We start from the raw sequence: 17,923 nt of genomic DNA, 5'->3' as shown, positions 1-17,923 counted from the left end.
GTGGCGGGGGGCTGTCCTCTCCCGGGTTGGAGAGGCAGAGGAGCGCAGACCCTGAGCCGGTGGCCTGGAGTGCTCTTGGCAGTAGCACAGAAGAGGGATTCTGATGTGGCTTCTCATTTTCCTTTCAACTTTAAACCCCTAGGCAATGAGGAGAGCCATCTCCAGGAACACGGCCATGCTTGTCTGTTCTACACCCCAGTTTCCTCATGGTGTCATTGATCCTGTCCCTGAAGTGGCCAAGGTACATGGGAGAAATGGGCCGCCAGGCACTCAGGCTGAGATTTGAGAATAGAATGTAATGGTGTAGTACTCGGCAGGGAGAAGCAAGTCTCAACTTGGACACGTGCGCACATTTCTTGAGCCCCGTAGGAAGCCCTGCTGCTCTGTTTGGAGCCTCAGAAAGCTACTGGCTTCTGCTGTGGGAAGAAGACTGTTGAAACTGGATATTCTGGGAGAGTACTGGCGTTTAGATTCAGCTGGGAAAATGAGCTGCATTTGGAGTCTGCTGCCCGAGGGTGGCATCCAGCAGCGGCCCCGCGGGTCGCCCTTCCTCCCCACCCGGCAGTTACTACAGCAGGACCTTGTGTCCAGCGTCAGAGGGCTGCTCTGTCCTGCTTGATTTTAGAGTGAGGTTGAGGCCCTGTGTATTAAAATATTTTTTAAAGCCTGAAAGACGTGGTATATAGTGGCCTGTGGTCACAGTACACCTTTCCACCTGCGTCTTGCAAGTTTTTGTTATATGGCTATAATGCAATTCTCTTGTGGTCTTTGTCTTTTGGGACTAGCTGGCTGTCAGATACAAAATACCTCTTCATGTAGACGCTTGTCTGGGGGGCTTCCTCATCGTCTTCATGGAGAAGGCAGGATACCCGTTGGAGCAGCCTTTTGATTTCCGGGTGAAAGGTGTGACCAGCATTTCAGTGGATACCCACAAGGTGAGACAGGGAAGCGACTGTAGGCGGTTGATTATCTCCACTACTGTCAACAAAATAAATTGGTTAAAGCAATAACCTCCACTCAGAATGTAAAATTAAATCCAGCTCTTTGATCTCCCCCCCCGTAGCTGGTTCAGGTGACAAAGTATGGTGCTAGAGGTGACCGGTAATTGTGAAAAGGGACCCGTTATCTTTGTGGCATATGGCTAAGAGAAGTTCTGCATCCACCGGCCGTATGTAGCTGGGACATGCCAGGACAGGGGCCCATAGAACAATGTTCCTGAAGCGCTGAGATTCCGTGGGGTGGAGGCTAGTGATGAAGCTGATAGCGGAATTCCTGAGAGAATGGACGTTGGTGCTGTAGCTCCCACGCAGCCGGGGCTGCTGCCCAGAGTGACAGGAGCCAGCTAAGGGAAGCCTTTTGGCAAAAGGGGAGAACTGCGTGCTCGAGAAGGTTTGGACGCCGCCCCCGGTGGCCTGAACAACGTCTGAGTTGGTCGGGAATGCTCTGAAGCTCCACGCGGTTGTGGGGGAAGTCGGGGCAGCTGCAGGAATGTGTGCTCACTCACGGAGCTTGTTCTCATCCCAAGTACGGTGGAGACCTGTGTTTCAAACCCTGCGTGATGCACGCGGACCTCCTGTCGGGACCTGATTTGGGGTGGCCTCAGCCCCGAGGCCACCCCTTGTGCCCTTGTCCTCACCGTCTCTCGCCGTGTGGGTCAGGGAGCCAAGCCGCGTCCGTGCTCGCTGCGGCGGGAGTTCACTCGGAGGGCAGGCTGCTGTAAGGAAACCAAGTAGTAGGTTGTTTTTTAAAAGGGGATTCAGTCGCTTCAAGATTCTAAACACCCTGATGTTCCTAAAAAGGAAGTGTAACACTGAGCGAGAGGGATGGGAAGGAGTCAGCCGGGATTTTAGTTGCTTCACGTGAATTCCACCCTTTTCCCCGGTTTCCAGTGGGAGCTTATCTTTGTTTCCGTCCTGACCCCTGCCCTGGGGTCCTGTTTACAGAAGAGAAGCCACATGCTGGGTTGGGGGGGGGCTCGGCCTCTCAGTAGCCCTGGCCCTGTGCGCCCTCCACCCTTCACGTCTGAGTGCGAATTCTCCGAATCCCCCGAATTGCCCGTGTAGAAGGGGCGTAGGAGGAGGAGACGTGCGGGAGGAGCTCATGGGGCGGGCACTCACCTGTGCGCTTCTCCCCTCAGTATGGCTACGCCCCCAAAGGCTCTTCTGTGCTGCTCTACAGTGACAAGAAGTATAGGAGCCATCAGTTCTTCGTGGCAACAGACTGGCAGGGTGGCATCTACGCGTCCCCGACCATCGCAGGCTCCCGGCCCGGAGGCATTAGCGCGGCCTGTTGGGCTGCCCTGATGCACTTCGGTGAGAGCGGCTATGTTGAGGCCACCAAACAGATCATCAAAACTACTCGCTTCCTCAAGTCAGAGTATGTGTGTTAGATTGGGCTTCTGCCTCGTCTCTTGCTTTGTCTGCTCCTAGACTTGAGGCATGTGCTGGGCCCAGCACCTGTGCCCCCAGCCCAGTCAGCATCCTTTAGTGGCCAGGGGTTTAGGACAGCAGCTCAGGGGTGTGGTGCTGGCCTGGGAGGAGGAGAAGCCCCCTGGCGCTGCTGGGACTTGGAGGGTCCGATCCAGGCTTCATGTGTAGGCCCTTGTGTCTCAGAGGATGTCTTCATGACTGGCCGCTCTTACCCACTGCCCAGATGCTGTGCTCCGTGAATGCTGCAGACTGCGGTTCTCACACGTGACTGTGTGTCGTCATCATTGGGAGGGCCAGTCACGACACACGTTGCTGGGCCCCCCCAGGCTTCTCATTCCGTCCATTTGGAATGGGAGTCTGTGGACCGGCATTTCTGGGATGCTCCCAGTGGATACGGAAGCTGCAGGACTAGAGTCACTGGTAGATGAGGCAGAGGGAGTGGGGGAAGGGCGGGCTGGGAAACCCAGGGCGGGGATGAAGCTAGAACGAGGTAGCACATTTGTCTGACACACCTGTTCATGTATATCCGCACCCCCCCCCCAATCTCTGTGGCTCACCTGCCCCGGGGAGGCTTTTTCAGAATCTGGAGGGTGAGTGAAAGCGGCCAGGAGGCATGTCTCATTTGAACAAAGCCTACGTATACGCAGCCAATACACCCATCTGTTTGCGAACTGCTCTGCCATTTCTTGCTTTAGGGATTACATACATGACTTTTTAAATTGCAGACACGGAAGGGTTATTTTCCAGGATTATTTTCTTAAGTATGTCTTTTATGCCTCATATGCCCCTGGGCACATAATAATTTGGGAGTTGGGCAGACAGGGTAGGAGCCAGTGACTCTGACTCATCCGAGCTCAGTGGAGTTTGGGCCTTTGAATGTTTGTAATGTTTGGGAACCACTGATCTCAGTCTTGCCACCTGATTTTAGAAGGTGAGCAAGCTGAAGCCTTAAAAGATGAGACTGTGTTACAGGGGAGATGTTGCATGACGAAAGAGATGATGGCCCAAGCAGTATATGTGGCTGAAATTTCCTTTCTGTTCCTTTTTTTGTTTGTTTAAGACTGGAAAACGTCAAAGGCATCTTTGTTTTTGGGAATCCCCAGTTGTCAGTCATTGCTCTGGGCTCCCGAGATTTTGACATCTACCGGCTGTTCAACCTGATGACTGCTAAGGGCTGGAATCTGAACCAGCTGCAGTTCCCGCCCAGGTAAGACCCGGGGAGCTTCCCGCCCTCGCTGTGCTCTGTGACTTCCCAGCAGCTTGAGTAGCGGGGCCACCCGAAGCCTAGAGACTTGACAGCGAGGCCAGCGCCCTGGGGCCGACGGACTATCTGTGTGATTTCACTCTCCACCTGGCATTACTCAAACTCTGGGGACCATTGGTCGGTCAGGAACCCCTTTACAGCAGACCCTACCCTCTTCCTGGGCTGTGTACTCTGCGCCCCATCTCGTAACCACCATCAGATTGTCCTTGGACGCACTCATGACCTGAGTCATACTTCGCTCAGAACCTTCCACAGGCTTCTCATCATTCAGGCCCACTGCCCTCCCTGTCCTGTAACATGCTTCTGTCATCTCATCCCGCATGGTGCCTGTAAACAAACACCGCTCCCCGAGGGCATAACCCCCCACCGCCAGGCATCCTCGGTGCACCCTGATCCTTTCACCTGGTGGTGCCCTTGCCAGTCCCACCTGGACTCAGCTTCTTCTTCTTCATGATCCCTCTGGGCCTCGGTCTCCCTCCAGGGGGTGTGAGCATTTCTTCTGTGCTTTGAAGTCCTTCAAGACCCCTGTGGCCCTGAGCGTGTGGGGGGTTATCATCTGCGAGGAGAGCATCCCCTTGGTAGCCCCGTGACTCAAGGCAGAGCAGTTGGCAGTTTCTGAGGGGAGAGGTGGGACAGAACAGGCAGCCTGTACTCCCTTTTGTTGGGATATTGCTGCTCGCGTGGAGGCGTGACACCCTCGTGCCGGCCCAGGCTTGACAGCCCGTGTATTTGAGAGCCCTGAGTCCCAGGACTGGGAACACTTGTCACAAATAACATGAAGAAGGGAGTGATAAATTACAGTCTGTGGGGCTGCTTTATTTTAGAACTTGGTTTTCTTTCCTCAAGGTTCATCTCCGCCTGTCTCTCTCTTCTCCCACAGTATTCATTTCTGCATTACGCTAGTACACACCCGGAAGCGTGTAGCCGTACAGTTCCTAAGGGACATCCGGGAGTCTGTCACTCAAATCATGAAGAATCCTAAAGCAAAGACCACAGGAATGGTAGGGATGTTGGGGACTTTTATCTTCCTATGGAAGTTTAGGTGTCGTGGGGGGTTTGGAAGAACCAGGTGACCTCAGGTCTCTTCCTGCCTCTGTTCTATCTCTGCAAACCTTATTCCTTGGAGCTCATGACCTCTGCCTCACCCGTTTCCAGGCTCTTTGGTCTCAAGTGAGGCGTGCTGTAGATAATGCACCTTATATATTTGAACGTGTCCTACAGAGGCAGGTGATGGTCGTGTCCCTTTGAATGGAAAATTTTGACACAGGAAAGACAATAAGCGTGTTTTCTCTGGAATTTTCTTTGGCAAATTCCATGGGTCAGTTCCTTTGGCCAGAAAGGCAGACCAGCAAGTACCTGTGAAGAGCTGCCTGGGTGGGTATGGAGCCAGAGTGGGGAGCGGACGTGGAAGGCGGGGATTGCAGGGTGGGGGGTGGTATCGGAGCCACAGCTTCGTCTCCACCCCCATACGCCATCGCCACTAACACTCTGACTGGATTTGTAGGGTGCGATCTACGGCATGGCCCAGACGACCGTTGACAGGAACCTGGTCGCAGAATTGTCCTCAGTCTTCTTGGACAGCCTTTTCAGCACTGACACTGTAACTCAGAGCAGCCAGATGAATGGTTCTCCGAAGCCGCGCTGAGCCTGGACCCTCTGGCCCTGAGGGGCTCCTGGCCTCCAGACGTGCTCGGGGTGTGGAACGGGCCATGCGCAGGGTCAGCATCTGGTCTTGCTCCGTGGAGCACGACGAGACAGACCGTGAGACAGCTTGATCCTCGGGATTCTTGTTCCTCCTCTTGTCCTCCTCCTGTGGTCTTTATGTGGAGACCCTGAAGGAGTCTATTACATAATTATTTTGCCCTTGTTCTCAGATGTTGCCCTAGGAATTGTTTTAGCTATTTCCCTCTCTAACCTTCTAGCTTTCAACCTCACTTAATCATTGTGCTGCGGCTCTGACCTGAGTCCTTACAGAGGCTGGGGTGGTTTACGTGATAAAGAAGCTTCTCTGTTCTCTCAGGCAGACTGGCAAGGCAGATCGGAAGATGTTTTCCCGGGTGGGAGTTAGGTGCCCTCTAAGCGTGAGGCCTTCTCCGCCTCCTCTCTGGGTAGGGAGTTGTCTGTCTCGGAAAGTCACTGGTAGTGCGGCTCAGTTTCTTTTCCCAGGACGCAGATGGATAGGCCACAGCTTCTGTTTTGTGGGATTAGAGTGGCCTAGCTTATCTGCTCAGTCTGTCAAGGAGGCTGTGGAGTGGCCCTCTGCTGTCCCCATTTGATACTTGGTGGCCCCATCTGTGGAGATTTGTGCTTGAAATTGGGCTCCCATTGGTTTGTTGTCGCTGCCCTGGATTAGGAAGAGATCGCGGTTTCCAGAGAGCCCACGCCTTTCTGGCCCTGGTGCTGCCTGTCTGCACGGGCAGTGTTCAGAGCACACCTGGACCCTCTCCTGGGCTGCTAAGAATCGGAAACCAGAGCCTTTTCTCAGGTTCTCTGTCACATTCAACTGCATGTCCCAGAGTTGGTGGTGGTCCTCCCCTCCCCCGCTGCTATAAGCCCTCTCGTCTGCGAGTATGTTTGCTTGAAGGAACAGCTCAGAGCACCTTCACAGGTTGCCTTGACCTACCCTAGATGGGTGCAAGGGGGCATGAGAGAGCCTCCAAGGCAAGGAAACTTTTCCCCATTCATGTATCCCTCCTCCCTTTTTCTGTCTCTTTGGCTCCCCAGGTACTATGGCAGTTTAGCCTCAGGTACTGGACACTTCTCAGCCCTGGCTAACTCTGGACTAGGGAAGCATGATGGCAACTGTCAGTTGGGGCCTGGGGCCTGGGATTCCTTCCTAAGACTAGTTGCTCAGGGTGGTGCAGGGACAGAACCAAACCCTGCACCCACTCCCTGCCCTCTTCACCCCTACACAGGGCCCTGACCTAGGTGGAGCCACAGTCTTCCTCTGAAGACGACCTACCGTGTGCCTTTTTCCTCAGCACTGAGCGGCGAAGGGCTACTCCTGACCCAGGCCGTAGGGGAAATGGGTCAGTCTTCGAGCTTTTATTTGGGTGGGGGAGGACTTTAGGATAAAGTCAGGAGAAAATGTCCTCTGTTCATTCCCCTTCTCAGGGACCCCTGAACCATTCAGCCTCTGCAGGCTGCTGTCCTCCGGCCGCCCTCACTGGAAATGCTGGCCGGGAGAGCCAGGACGACTAGGCCTTCCTGGGGCTCCATAGCACGTGTCTGAAGTGGCCTTTGGCATTGTGCTTCCGCCACAATAACTGTGACTAGCTGGCCGTGTCATTGCCGGGCTGGAGTGTGTGTTCCTCCTGTGCCTTGTGGGTTCCAGGAGTGGGGGTGGGTGGGGCGTGTGTGTGTGTGTGTGTGTGTGTGTGTGTGTGTCTGCGCATGCTCATTAGAGGGAGATGCTAAGATCTTTTGGACACGGTAGCCGAGTTCCTTTCTGTCGCTGAAGTGGGGGGCACCTCCCGAGAGTTGCTGTGGCCAGAGCTGTGCACCAGTGCTCCTGGGTCTCTGGTGCGTTCATGGTGTTGGAGGAGGACCCAGGACCCAGAACCACCCCGGCACCACTCTGGTTTGTCGGCAGCGAAAATGGAGAAGCCTGTGCCCGATAGAGCAATGGGCGTGCTATTGCTTCCGGTGTCTGCGGGCCCTTCCTCTGCTCTGACGGCACTGCTGCCCTGGAGGCAGTGGTGTTTTTTCAAAGGGATCTACAGTAGCCACTTTATATCATGAGCCTTAGTTTGACACTTGCGGGCTTTCCATTCTATGCATACCTGCACCCTAGAGCACCTAGCTTGGCAGAGGCAGGCAGAATGTCTTCAGATGTCGTGTTGCTAGCAGATGTCTCATTGGCCTCTGCAGAAACGGTAGTGTCTGGGTTCTATACGGAGGGAGCAGCCGCCAGACTATATACTGCCATGTCACTTTTAATATTACTGGTTTTATACTTGCAAAATGGTACTTGGCCTCTTTTAAATCTTTTCTGTATTTAACCTCCTTCTTCCCAGCTCAGTGCTCCCTTCCTGATTGCAGCAATAATATCTTAAAGAGCAATTCAGTAATTAAATGACCGAAATCGTCACCGATGTGGTTGCATTCATTCGCTTCTGGAGGGGCAGGCGGGAGATCCCTGGTGGGGTGGTGGCTGCCGGAGACCTGGCTGCTGGTGGGAGCTCGCCCCCTTGTGGTGAAATGGTTGTGTGTGGCCACACAGATTCAGGGTGGTGGCTTCACCGGGAAGGTCTGGAACTCCGGCCTTTAGTTCCCCAGGGCCCGGGTCGGCCTTGTGTTTTCTGTCCTCTTCACCACCATCTTCTGCCTATACCTTAATGATGGATGGAGCCCCCGGGGTGGGCTCCAGCCAGCTGGGCACTGGCTTCAAGCCCTGCATTTGGTTTGGGAGCCGATGGAACCCCTCAGAATATCTCTGCACATGTAACCGCTGGGCGTCTTGTTCCATTACAAGTAAGAAGTGAGAATTCCTTCCACAGGTCCTGGAGCCTGTCACTCGGTAACCAGAGCTTCAGCCCATTTGGACTTTGTCAGAGTCAAGCCAAGGAATGCCTGTCTTTGCTAGTTTTCTGCTAAATGACTTGGTTTCTTGAGCACCTGCTTGCTTTGGGGTTAATCCTAGAGGATGAGGCCTGCCCTCCCCCCACCCCACCAATCCAAGAATTGGTGTTTGGATGCTTATACCTGCTACTTAGCACCGTGAACCCCTCTGCCTTCTCTGAGGGTTCTTGGTAGCAGTGAGCCACCCGTAGCCAGACCCAGCAGTGGAGACACCATTATGTCTCCTCAGAGGCCTGACTTGACAGCTGCCAGCTACAGCCTGGGTCCGAGCCTTTTCTCAAGTTGGGAGTCTTAAATGGTATTCTTTTTCTTGGGCTTTTTTTTTTTTTTCACCATCTCTCCTTAACATCTTCCCCTGTAACTTCAGTTATTTGCACGAATTGTAGAATAAACATTTGTTTTTGAAAAAGTATCGTTTATGTCTTTGTCCCGTAGCAAAGTCTGTCACAGAACTGTAGTGTCTTCTAGGTTGGCATCTTTCAGCTCCTGATCCCTCGGTGAGCAGAGGCAGGAAGGTGACATAACACCTGCTCCATACCTCTGTGTCTGGTGGCTTCTGTTCCCTAAGCCACAGTCATCAGATCGAAGCACACTTAGGAAAAGGGAAGTTAGAAGTGGAGTAGATGGGGGCCACCATCAGAATAAGTTTTCTGAGAACCTACTGTTGACGTAGGTGTTGTCAATCCTCAGATCCTGCCGGTACCTCTCACAACAACATGCTTCTTTGTCAGACACCGACCTCTGCCTCTTTTCTGGCCCCGGTTATGGGACCCACTCATCCTGGGTTGTGATATTGCTAAATGTCTTCTCCAGGGAACCCTGGCGTTTGCAAGTCAGCTTAGAATGCAGAAGCTGCCTGCATCCAGCTCGGGGATCGCAGATGAGAACCCGTCAGGAGAAGGGCCTCCCGCAGTCCTGCGTCATGGCACACGTGGACTGCTATGCACATCATGTGCACTGGGGGGAGAGGAGACCGAGCTCTGTGCCTCACCTCCTCTCCCAGTCACAGCGCATTAGTGGGAACAGTATCCTAGAGTCACTAGGTTGGAGGACTTATATGTAGGAATCCGGTCCCTAACTGCTTGGATGGAAAGTAGCCCAGCACCTCCTAAGCTAGAATTTCTGCCCTCTCCCTCACGCAGTAAAAGTGCACAAGCCTCGAGACGGGCTAAGTCTCTAAGAAACTGCAAGACCCTACCAGGATTAGCAGTCTCCCCAACCTGGGACGCCACTGTAGGCTGGGATGTGACAACAGCTGCAGACGGCCTTCCTCGTCCCAGACGCCACCACGCGCAAGTACAGGTGTCCTGCATACCTTTACGTGTTAGTCATGGTACCCCTTTGACCACCCCTGCCTCAAGAATCCCTTTCAGGTTTTCAAGGCACAAGTCAGTGAAGCCTTCAGACTCACCCTTGTCAATCACTTCATGTTCCCTTAACTCATTGCTTTACCCTTGCCTCTAGCGTTGACTTCATCCATCCTGCCTTGTGGTAGTGAACTGCTTCCTACTTAATTCCGCTACATGAAGACAGAATGGTCTGGTCCCCTGACCCTGGAGCCTTGAACAGGGCTTCCCACAGAGTGCTTATTTAAATGCCTGTTGACTCCAATTTGGATTGACCTGTGGAAAGGAAGTTTCTAAAGCCTGAGACATAGTGAAACACTAGTTTTATTTAAGACGTAAAAGCACAGGTGTTTGTGTTACATACGATAAGGTTGACTTTAGGGTCCTGGTTTCTGAGATGAAGACTTGGTACCTCTTTGTCATAGCTTCCTGGGAAATGAATGAGAAAGGGAGCAGGACACAGCCTGGCAAAAAGACCAATACTATTGGCGGGAAGTCTTCCAGAGAGAGAAGATTGGACTCAATTAGTGTACAAGTAACAGGGTGCCAAGGATGAAGTGGGGTTTGGGGAAAGGTCGGCGTTGATGCCGGCATCTCTGTCCACAGCAAGGACTCTCCCCTAGCTGGTGGCAGCAGAGTCCACTTGGCCCTTCTAGTTGCAGCAACATCTTGGCTCCCCGGATTCCCCCCCACACCAGATTCCTGATTCAGTCACCCCCTTCCCCTGAAGAATTTGCAGAGGAAGGGCAGGGCCTAGGTCATGGACACTGCTACTTGTTCGATGAAGCTGGCCAGGTTTATGTCCCGTTCCGAAAGGCCGGCACACTCATGGGTGCTCAAGGTGATGTGGACCTGGAACAAAACCAGAGGTTCGGGCCCAGAGCGGGAGAGGGTCAGGGCCGTGCGGCTCGGCGACATGGAGCGCTCCGGGGTGGTAGCTGGTCACCATGCTCTCGCCCGGGGACAGCCTTCCTGACTGTCTCCAGCAACACTGCCAACCCTCCCGCCGTGGCCCGTGGCAGGGGTCGCATGACCACCCTCCGACGGCCTGCGGTCCGACCTGTCTGCTGTGCACGTGTGTTCTCAGCTCCGGTGACTACTTTTTCATCCCTCCACACCACACCTCCAGGAGGATTTGGGCCACAGAGCTATGAGCCATGAATACGGCCAGTGCCCGTGGCCTGGCCTTCTGTGGTTCGGCTTTTCTAATGCCGACTGACCGCCTTGACCGCATGTTTGCTCATGAGTGTTTTAATTTGCACTTTTCTAGTTTGTAGCGAGCCTGACTGCCGCAGGGGTAATGGTGCTGATTCTAGGTGGGGAGGCCCCTAGGGAAGGCCAGGGAAGGGCCTTCAGAGCTCGGCCGGCCCGGCGCAGCAGGCACGCCTCACTCACCTTGTTGTACACGTTAAACCATTCGGGGTGGTGGTCCAGTTTCTCGGCCTGCAAGGCCACTCTCGTCATGAAGCCAAAAGCCTGCGAAGTGAAGTGAGACCCAGGTGAGCGCTCTGAGAGAGAGGGCTGCTCGAAGAGTTCAGGTGTGGGGACCCCAAGACCCATCCCCCCCACTCCTGTCCCCAAGGAGGACACTCCAGCCCGACAAGGGTAGTGGCCGAGGGGCTTCGGTGGCAAGGCCTTCAAGGGAGAGAATAAGTTCTGGAGTGTCAGAAACTCTGTCCCACCCGGCGACATACCCGATTGAAGTCTTTGAAATGGAACTGCTTGAAGATGGCGTCTCGGCCTTCCAGCTCATTCCACCCCACAGCCCTCAGGTTTGGCAGTAGCTGGTCCCGCTCCTCAGCACTCAGCCTGTGTGCTTTGCCGGCCTAAGACAGGAAATCAGCAGAGGCCCACGGGCATTTCTCCCTCCAGGACCCAGGAGAGGGCCCCAGTCATGAGGGGACGTTGGCCGGCCTCCACAGGGGCTCTGGTGGTGTGGTCTAAAGCAACGGACAGGGAGCCGTTCAGGGGGACACCCGGCCCTGGGGGTGGGGCCCTGGCTCACGCACTGATAGGTTCTTAGATTCTGACACTTTGCTCAGAGAACAGAAAATACTGAGCCATGACACAAGTCACTGGGACTGAGCAACACTCTGCCCCCACCCTTGTCCCCAAAGCCTGACAGAGCCCCCCCACCACCATAGGTCTCTTATGTTAATGAGGGAGTAAAAGCAAGATCAAACCCAGATGCGAATGTGTTACTACACAACTTTTCAGAAAAAGACTACCCATGACTGTTGAACCTTCCTTTTTCTGTTACGGACTGTATCCAGTTCACCCCCACACCCACACAAAGAAACTGAGGCCTAGAAAGGGAACATGACCATGGTTCTCCCTTCATGTCCCCCTCATGTCCCCCTCTGTCCTCAGAGCACAGACATTGTTCTCAAAGGGGTCTGAATATGCATCCTGGGCCCAGGGAAAAGGAGCAAGTGCTTACAACACCTTCCAGGCGATCCTACCAGAACTGATCCCCACTGGTACTACCTCCCACTGGGTATTCATCATGCCACCACGCAGCCCCTGAGTACCAGCTGCTAGGCCTGGGGGTTTCAGATTCCCACCTTCTTGTCTACTCCATCAGCCTGGGAAGCCTGAGCTGAGCCACAGAGCTCAGGCCAAAGTGGAAGTAACTTGGCCAAGGGCGACTGGCAAACCTAGCCCCTCGGCCTGTTTGCCTATTGTGCAAAGTGCCCTCCAGGCAGCCAGAGCTGGCACAGTTCAGGGGTTGAGTGGAACCTTCAGAGATGGAAGCAAAGGCTGGTTCCATTCTCTGGGGGGTTGGATCCAGGCCTAGGCACGGAAGGGATCCCAGAACTGTGATTTCTCCAACAGAACTATAAGAGTGTTGAAGGAAAAATGAACCAGTAAGGTCTGGGGAGAGAATGTGAGGGAGGCTAATTCAGCTTCATGAGGCAGCGCACAGCCTGGCAGCCATGGGGGCATTGGCAGGACTGGGTCAAGCCCCAGTTCTAGTGTTGTCCAGCAGGATGGTCCCCTCCCTTGGCTTGAAAGGTAAAAGGGGCCCAGAACTTCCATTTCAGATCAGCGAGAGGAGCCTATGGGACCTATGAGTAAGTCCATCCTTATTAAGGGCCTGCCATCTGCATTTGTAAAGGGCTTGTTAGGTCCTGCATGTGTGGGGTCCTGTGTGGGGGTCGCACTAGAAAAGCAGTACAGTCTCCTCTAAGTCAATCTTTCCCTCCCTTCTGAAAACACTTGTTTTCTCTGGACTGATCTGGCTTGGTCTGGTTCCTCAGCTCTGAGAGCCTGCATCCCACCCCCAAACCCTGCTCCATTCCAGAGCTGGCCCTTTCTCTGGGGCTGATAAGCCTGGTCATGTATCCAGGCAACTGGAGGAATGATGTCAGCCCAGGGATCAGAACCCACTGCTTCGCTCTCTGGCCCAGAAAGAAGTAGGGGGATACAGGGAGCTCCTAGGAGGCACCCCGTGCCCCTTAGTGTCTTCTGGGATCCCCCAAGTTTCACAGCCTGGGGCTGAAAGAACAAGCCCCCCTGAGAGCTGGGGTCAGACGGGGGCAGGGGCACTGTTTGCTTAGTAAATCACAGGCCAGGCCTGGCCGAGCCTTCTGGGGGAGTATACGCTCCTGTTACTGATTACTAGCCCTGCCCCCCCACGTCTGGGGCCTCAGAGCACCACACAAGCCGCCTCACTACCCCCTCCTCTCCCTCCAAGCCACTGCTTTCCAAGTGCCTTCTCAGCTGTCACCGCAGTCTCTACTGGTCCTCAGGCTTTGGGATCAGAAAGGGGCTGTTTAGTAAAGCTCCTGGGTCTACACACTTCTCCCCAGCCAGGGCTCCCCTTCACTGCCAGAGGGTGGAGGTGATGAAGCAGGGCTGACCACAGGGCCCAGGCCCTCCTGGGGGAACACCCAGCCTGGAGGAGGCCTGATCCTGAGCAATCGGTCCCCACTGCTGGGCGCAGGCCTCAAGCGAGGCACCAGGGCCTGGCTACGAGGCCGGGCAGCGCCGGGTGCGCGAGGGCCTGGCCAGACCCTGCCGGAAGTGCAAGCCAGAAGGGTGGTAAACAGACTCCTAGCCTCCCTCCTACTCACGCTCTGACACACGGACGCCCCCCAACCCCAATGTGGACTAGAACCCGCCACTGAGAGGAGGCGATATCTACAGGCTCACCAGCTGCCTCCCCTACCCGTGCCCTGGGCCCACCGCCCACGACCCGCTTGCGAGGCGCCCCGGGGACAAGGGCCTGGGGGCAGGGCCAGGCCTCGGCCGCACCACCGCCCCTCTCCGGCTTCAGCTCCCTTGCGCGCCCCAGGGGGTGCGGGTGGCAGCTGGGCGGAGACCCCGGCTCTCCAAGCCTAGCCCTGGCTCTCCAAGCCTAGCAAGAGCCCGGCGAGCGGGGGGGGCTCGCAAGGACCGTCCCCCACCCTCGCCGCCGCCGGGATCGGCCCCTTCCTCTCCTCCGCCCTCCCGCGCGCCGGGGCCCTGCGGGCGGCGACGAGCGACCCCCTCACCATGGCGGGCGCGGCGCAGGTGCGGGCGCGGCGCAGGTGCTGACCCGGCGCAGGTGCGGACGCGAGCGAGCAGCAGGTGGCGGCGGCTCGGGAGGACTGCGCCGGGCGTTTGGGGACGCGGGCGGGGAGGGGCCGAGAGGACCCGCCCACCGGTAATCGTTAACTCGGCCGCGACCCGCGCATTCGGCCTCTGCCCCCTTCCAGCACCTTCTTCCGGGCTGCTGTTACCCGGAGCTCAGGGGCTGAGAAGGACAGGCTCCAGGTGCAGCCTTCTGCGTTTGAATCGCCCTCTGCCGCTTACCCGCCGTGTAACCCTGGACGCGAGATTACGCTTTTCTTTTTTAAAGGCAACAGATGGAGGTATTGGCCTAGAAGAAACCGCACAGAACTAAAATGTACTGTATGATGCCTTTTGACGTCTGTTAGCTCTCCTGCGAGCATCACTACAGTCACGCTCATAAACATATCATAGCCGGCGTCCCTACAAGTGTCCTTCTTTCTCTGACAACCACTCATCCGCTTCCGGGCACAATATGTTAGGTTGTATTTCCTAGAATTTTATGTAAATGCAGAGCATGCAGTGTACGCTCTTGTGTCTGGCTTTTTAGGACTCGGCATTGTCACTTTGCGGTTTGCCCCTGTGGCTGCGTGTATCAATAGTGTCTTCCTTTCTATGGCTAAGTAAAATTTATTTTATAGTGTTACAGTGTATGGCTATACCACAATTTGTTGATCTGTTCACTTGTTGATAGGCATTTAGATTATTTGCAGTTTTTCACTATTACAAATAAAGATGCTGTGTGCTTTCCCATCAAGTCAACTTAGATATCTGCTTTCATTTCTCTTGGGTAAAGGTCTAGGAGTGGAATGGCTACCTCATGCGGCACATGTGTGTTTATAACTTGTTAGGAAACTGCCAGACGCTTCCCAAAGTGGTTGTACTATTTTAGGTGCCCACCAGCAATGTATGAGAGTTCCAGTTTCCCTACATCCTCAAAGATGCACCAATATTTGCTACGGTCAATCTTTTTCATTTCAGTCATTCTCACTGGTGTGTAGCGGTATCTCATTGTGGTTTTCCTTTCAGTTTCCTTAATGGCTAATGATATTGAACACTTTTTCAGGTGTTTATTTTCACTGGTAAATCTGATAATTGCCTTCGAATGTCCTGCCCCCCCCACCCCCGCTTTTGAGTTGGGTTCTTACTGGCTTTTGAGTTCTTTATTCTGGATATGGGCACTTTACCAGAGACATGGTTTGCCAGTTATTTCTTTGTGTTTCTCACTGTCTTCCAAAGAGCAGACACCCTTAATTTTGATGAAATCCAATTTATCTGATGTTACTTTTATGGATTAGTGTTTTGGTGTTGCAACTAAAACAATCTTTCCCTACCCTACTGTCATGAAGATTTTTCTGTTATGTTTCCTTTTTGTGACTTTTTTCCCTGTGTTTTATAGTTATTGGTTTTCCAATTAGGTCTATGACCCATTTTGAGTTAATTTTTCCTATGCATTGCATTATGGATCCAAATTCACTTTTTTCATATGAATATCCAGTTCTTCCTCTCTCCACTGAAATGCTTTTACACCTTTGTGAAAATTCAGTTTAAGGTATATGTGTAGTTTCCTTATAATTGGACATATATGTGTGGACTCTAGCCTGCTCATTGACCTGTTTGTCCCTCTTGATGCTAATGCTGTACATCTTGATTCCTGGAGCCATGTAAGTCTTGGAGTCAGGTAATACAAGTCCTCTAACAGTCAAAAACGTTTTTCCTTCCCATTAACCTTCATCCCTATCGTCCACTTTTACTCCTCTCCTCCCAGTGCGTTATTCTGCAAAATCTAACGTGTTGATATGTAGTGTTGTTTGTATCTGTTTTTTGCAACAGGTGCTGTTGTTTCATCTCTGTGCCCTTTATTTTTTGTAAATAGATCCGTGTGCTGTGTCTCATTGTTTCTTTCACCTATTTTTGCCATTTTTGTATATACACTTCGTGCGTAGCTTCTAACTGCTGCTCCGTGGGGAGCAACCAGCATAAGTTCTCATTCTTCCAGTGGTGGATGCTCAGCTCGCTTCCGACAACCTGCCTCCGCCACCACCCCCAGCCTGTGAGTGTGCACCACACGCAGAAGAGAGCAACAAAGATGCTGCTCCAGTGAACATCTCTTTCAACTCAGTAGCTCTCCAGCCTGTGGACGGTTTTTTATGCAGCTTAAATATAAATATACAAATATATATGAATATGTAAATATAAACACACACACACACACACACACACACACATATATATATATCCCCTATAAATCCTGCAATTCCCTCATGGGTGTGTATCTCAAAATAGTTTCAGACGCTGTGGGCAGGGGCTGCTCTGGTCCTCACGTCATGTGCATCGTGTAGGGGAGGGTTTCTATTCCCCTGTATTGCTCGCACATGATACTCATCCTTGGCATTATCTTGCTTTTTAATTTTTAACACGTTAATAGGTATAAAATGATAGTGCACTGTTTTTACTTTGTTTTTCTGATGACTAATGGTTCTGAGCACCTCTTCATCTGCTTGTTAGCCCCTGGGGCTTATTGCTTATAAATTGCCTTTTAATAGTCTTTCCATTTTTTTTTTTAAGTATACAGTGTTCTGTTTTTTTAAGTTGATTTTCAGGAGTTTATATCTAGACATTAATTACTTGTCCATTTTCAGTATTGCAAATATCTCCTCCCATCGGTATATTAACTTCTTCCATAGTGTCCTTTGCTGGTAGAAATTTTATATGTTGGCGTATGGGACTTCTCTCTTTTTTTTCTTGGCCTTACAACATTGTGCTTTTCAGGATTTATCTGATGATTTTCCTGCCACAATAATAATCTTCCTTTTCTCCTGTTAACTTTATGGTTAGATAAACATAAGACTTAAATGTGAAAGGTCCCCTTTTATATGTAGTGCTCTTAGTGTTCTCCAGTGGACCTTGACTGTCCATCTTCTTGCCTGTGGCTTCCGCTAATCATCCTCCAGCGTGGGACGGGGGCTCCACGGCTGTCCAGACTGTCAGATGACTTCAGCCCCAGCAGTCCCATGTGAGACCTCAGCGGAGACCAGTCAACCCATGGAACCATGAGAACTAGTAAGCCACCAGATTTGGGGGGTGGCTTGTCACACAGCAACGGAGAACAGGACGCATAGATTCCCGAACAAAACTCGGCGCCTGGAAGTGAACTGCTGAAAACAAGCTGCCTGGGAGCGGTGGTGGGAAGAAGGTAGAAGGAAGGCTGCAAAGACGAGAAGGTTTGCTTCCACCCCAGATGTAGAAAGCTGCAGAGTGTTGCTCCCACACTAACATGGGGAAGCCTGGATATACTACAAAATCAGCACTTTTCTTCTGTTCACCAGGAAACTGAGCTCACAGGGCAGCCAAGGAGCCTGAATTCCAAGGGAGGAGCACAGACAGACTCATCTGTGATGGCCCTTGGGGAGGGAGGGGGACACACACAGCCTCCATATACAGGGAGAGGAAGAAATCAGTGAAATCTTTTTTTTTTGTTTAAAGAAGATTTTATTTATTTATTTTTTGAGAGAGAAAGAGAGCACAAGAGCAGGGATGAGGGAGGAACAGAGGGGGAGGGCAAAGCAGACTCCCCACTAAGCAGACATTCTGACCCTGGCTTGATCCCAAGACCCCGAGATCATGACCTGAGCTGAAGGCAGACACCTAACTGACTGAGCCACCCAGGGGCCCCGGAAATCAGCTCAAGTCTTATCAAATAGTTGGGAGCCAGGTGTGTGCTGGCATGCCCGCCTGAAGAGCTGGGG

General features: G+C 52.9%; 2 protein-coding genes across 7 annotated transcripts in view; one reads left to right on the top strand and one right to left on the bottom strand.

The window, feature by feature from the left end:
• The window catches only part of SGPL1 (sphingosine-1-phosphate lyase 1), a 59,940-nt gene extending 54,086 nt beyond the window's left edge, over positions 1-5,854 (top strand). For 5 of the 6 annotated variants that reach the window (XM_032841106.1, XM_032841131.1, XM_032841099.1 and 2 more), the window contains 6 exons: positions 143-241; positions 786-935; positions 2,138-2,376; positions 3,490-3,636; positions 4,574-4,694; positions 5,198-5,854. In XM_032841106.1, coding sequence (XP_032696997.1) covers positions 143-241; positions 786-935; positions 2,138-2,376; positions 3,490-3,636; positions 4,574-4,694; positions 5,198-5,338 — 897 coding nt within the window. In that variant the 3' untranslated portion in view covers positions 5,339-5,854. Of the gene's footprint in view, positions 1-142; positions 242-785; positions 936-2,137; positions 2,377-3,489; positions 3,637-4,573; positions 4,695-5,197 lie in introns of those variants that run through there. The other variant, XM_032841137.1, reaches the window with a different exon arrangement.
• Positions 5,855-10,171: 4,317 nt separating this feature from the next.
• Positions 10,172-14,171, bottom strand: PCBD1 (pterin-4 alpha-carbinolamine dehydratase 1). The gene is made up of 4 exons (XM_032841087.1): positions 14,117-14,171; positions 11,315-11,446; positions 11,016-11,096; positions 10,172-10,472 (listed from the first exon to the last, which is right to left on the bottom strand). Exons 1-4 carry the CDS (start codon positions 14,117-14,119, stop codon positions 10,374-10,376), a joined length of 315 nt encoding a protein of 104 aa, XP_032696978.1. The 5' UTR covers positions 14,120-14,171; the 3' UTR covers positions 10,172-10,373.
• Positions 14,172-17,923: the final 3,752 nt, after the last annotated feature.

Source organism: Lontra canadensis, unplaced genomic scaffold (assembly GCF_010015895.1).
Source record: "Lontra canadensis isolate GAN:19392208 unplaced genomic scaffold, GSC_riverotter_1.0 scaffold3, whole genome shotgun sequence".
NCBI classification, from domain to species: Eukaryota; Metazoa; Chordata; class Mammalia; order Carnivora; family Mustelidae; genus Lontra; species Lontra canadensis.
The sequence above is the reverse complement of the archived record's forward strand: the minus strand, read 5'-3'. Positions and strand labels throughout refer to the sequence as shown.

Bases quoted from the DNA above. Each gene is read 5' to 3' on its own strand.
- PCBD1 (XM_032841087.1), bottom strand. The intron at 11,097-11,314 runs GTATGTCGCCGG...TTCACTTCGCAG, and splicing joins ATTTCAAAGACTTCAATCGG to GCTTTTGGCTTCATGACGAG. The intron at 10,473-11,015 runs GTGAGTGAGGCG...GTTTTGTTCCAG, and splicing joins GGTTTAACGTGTACAACAAG to GTCCACATCACCTTGAGCAC.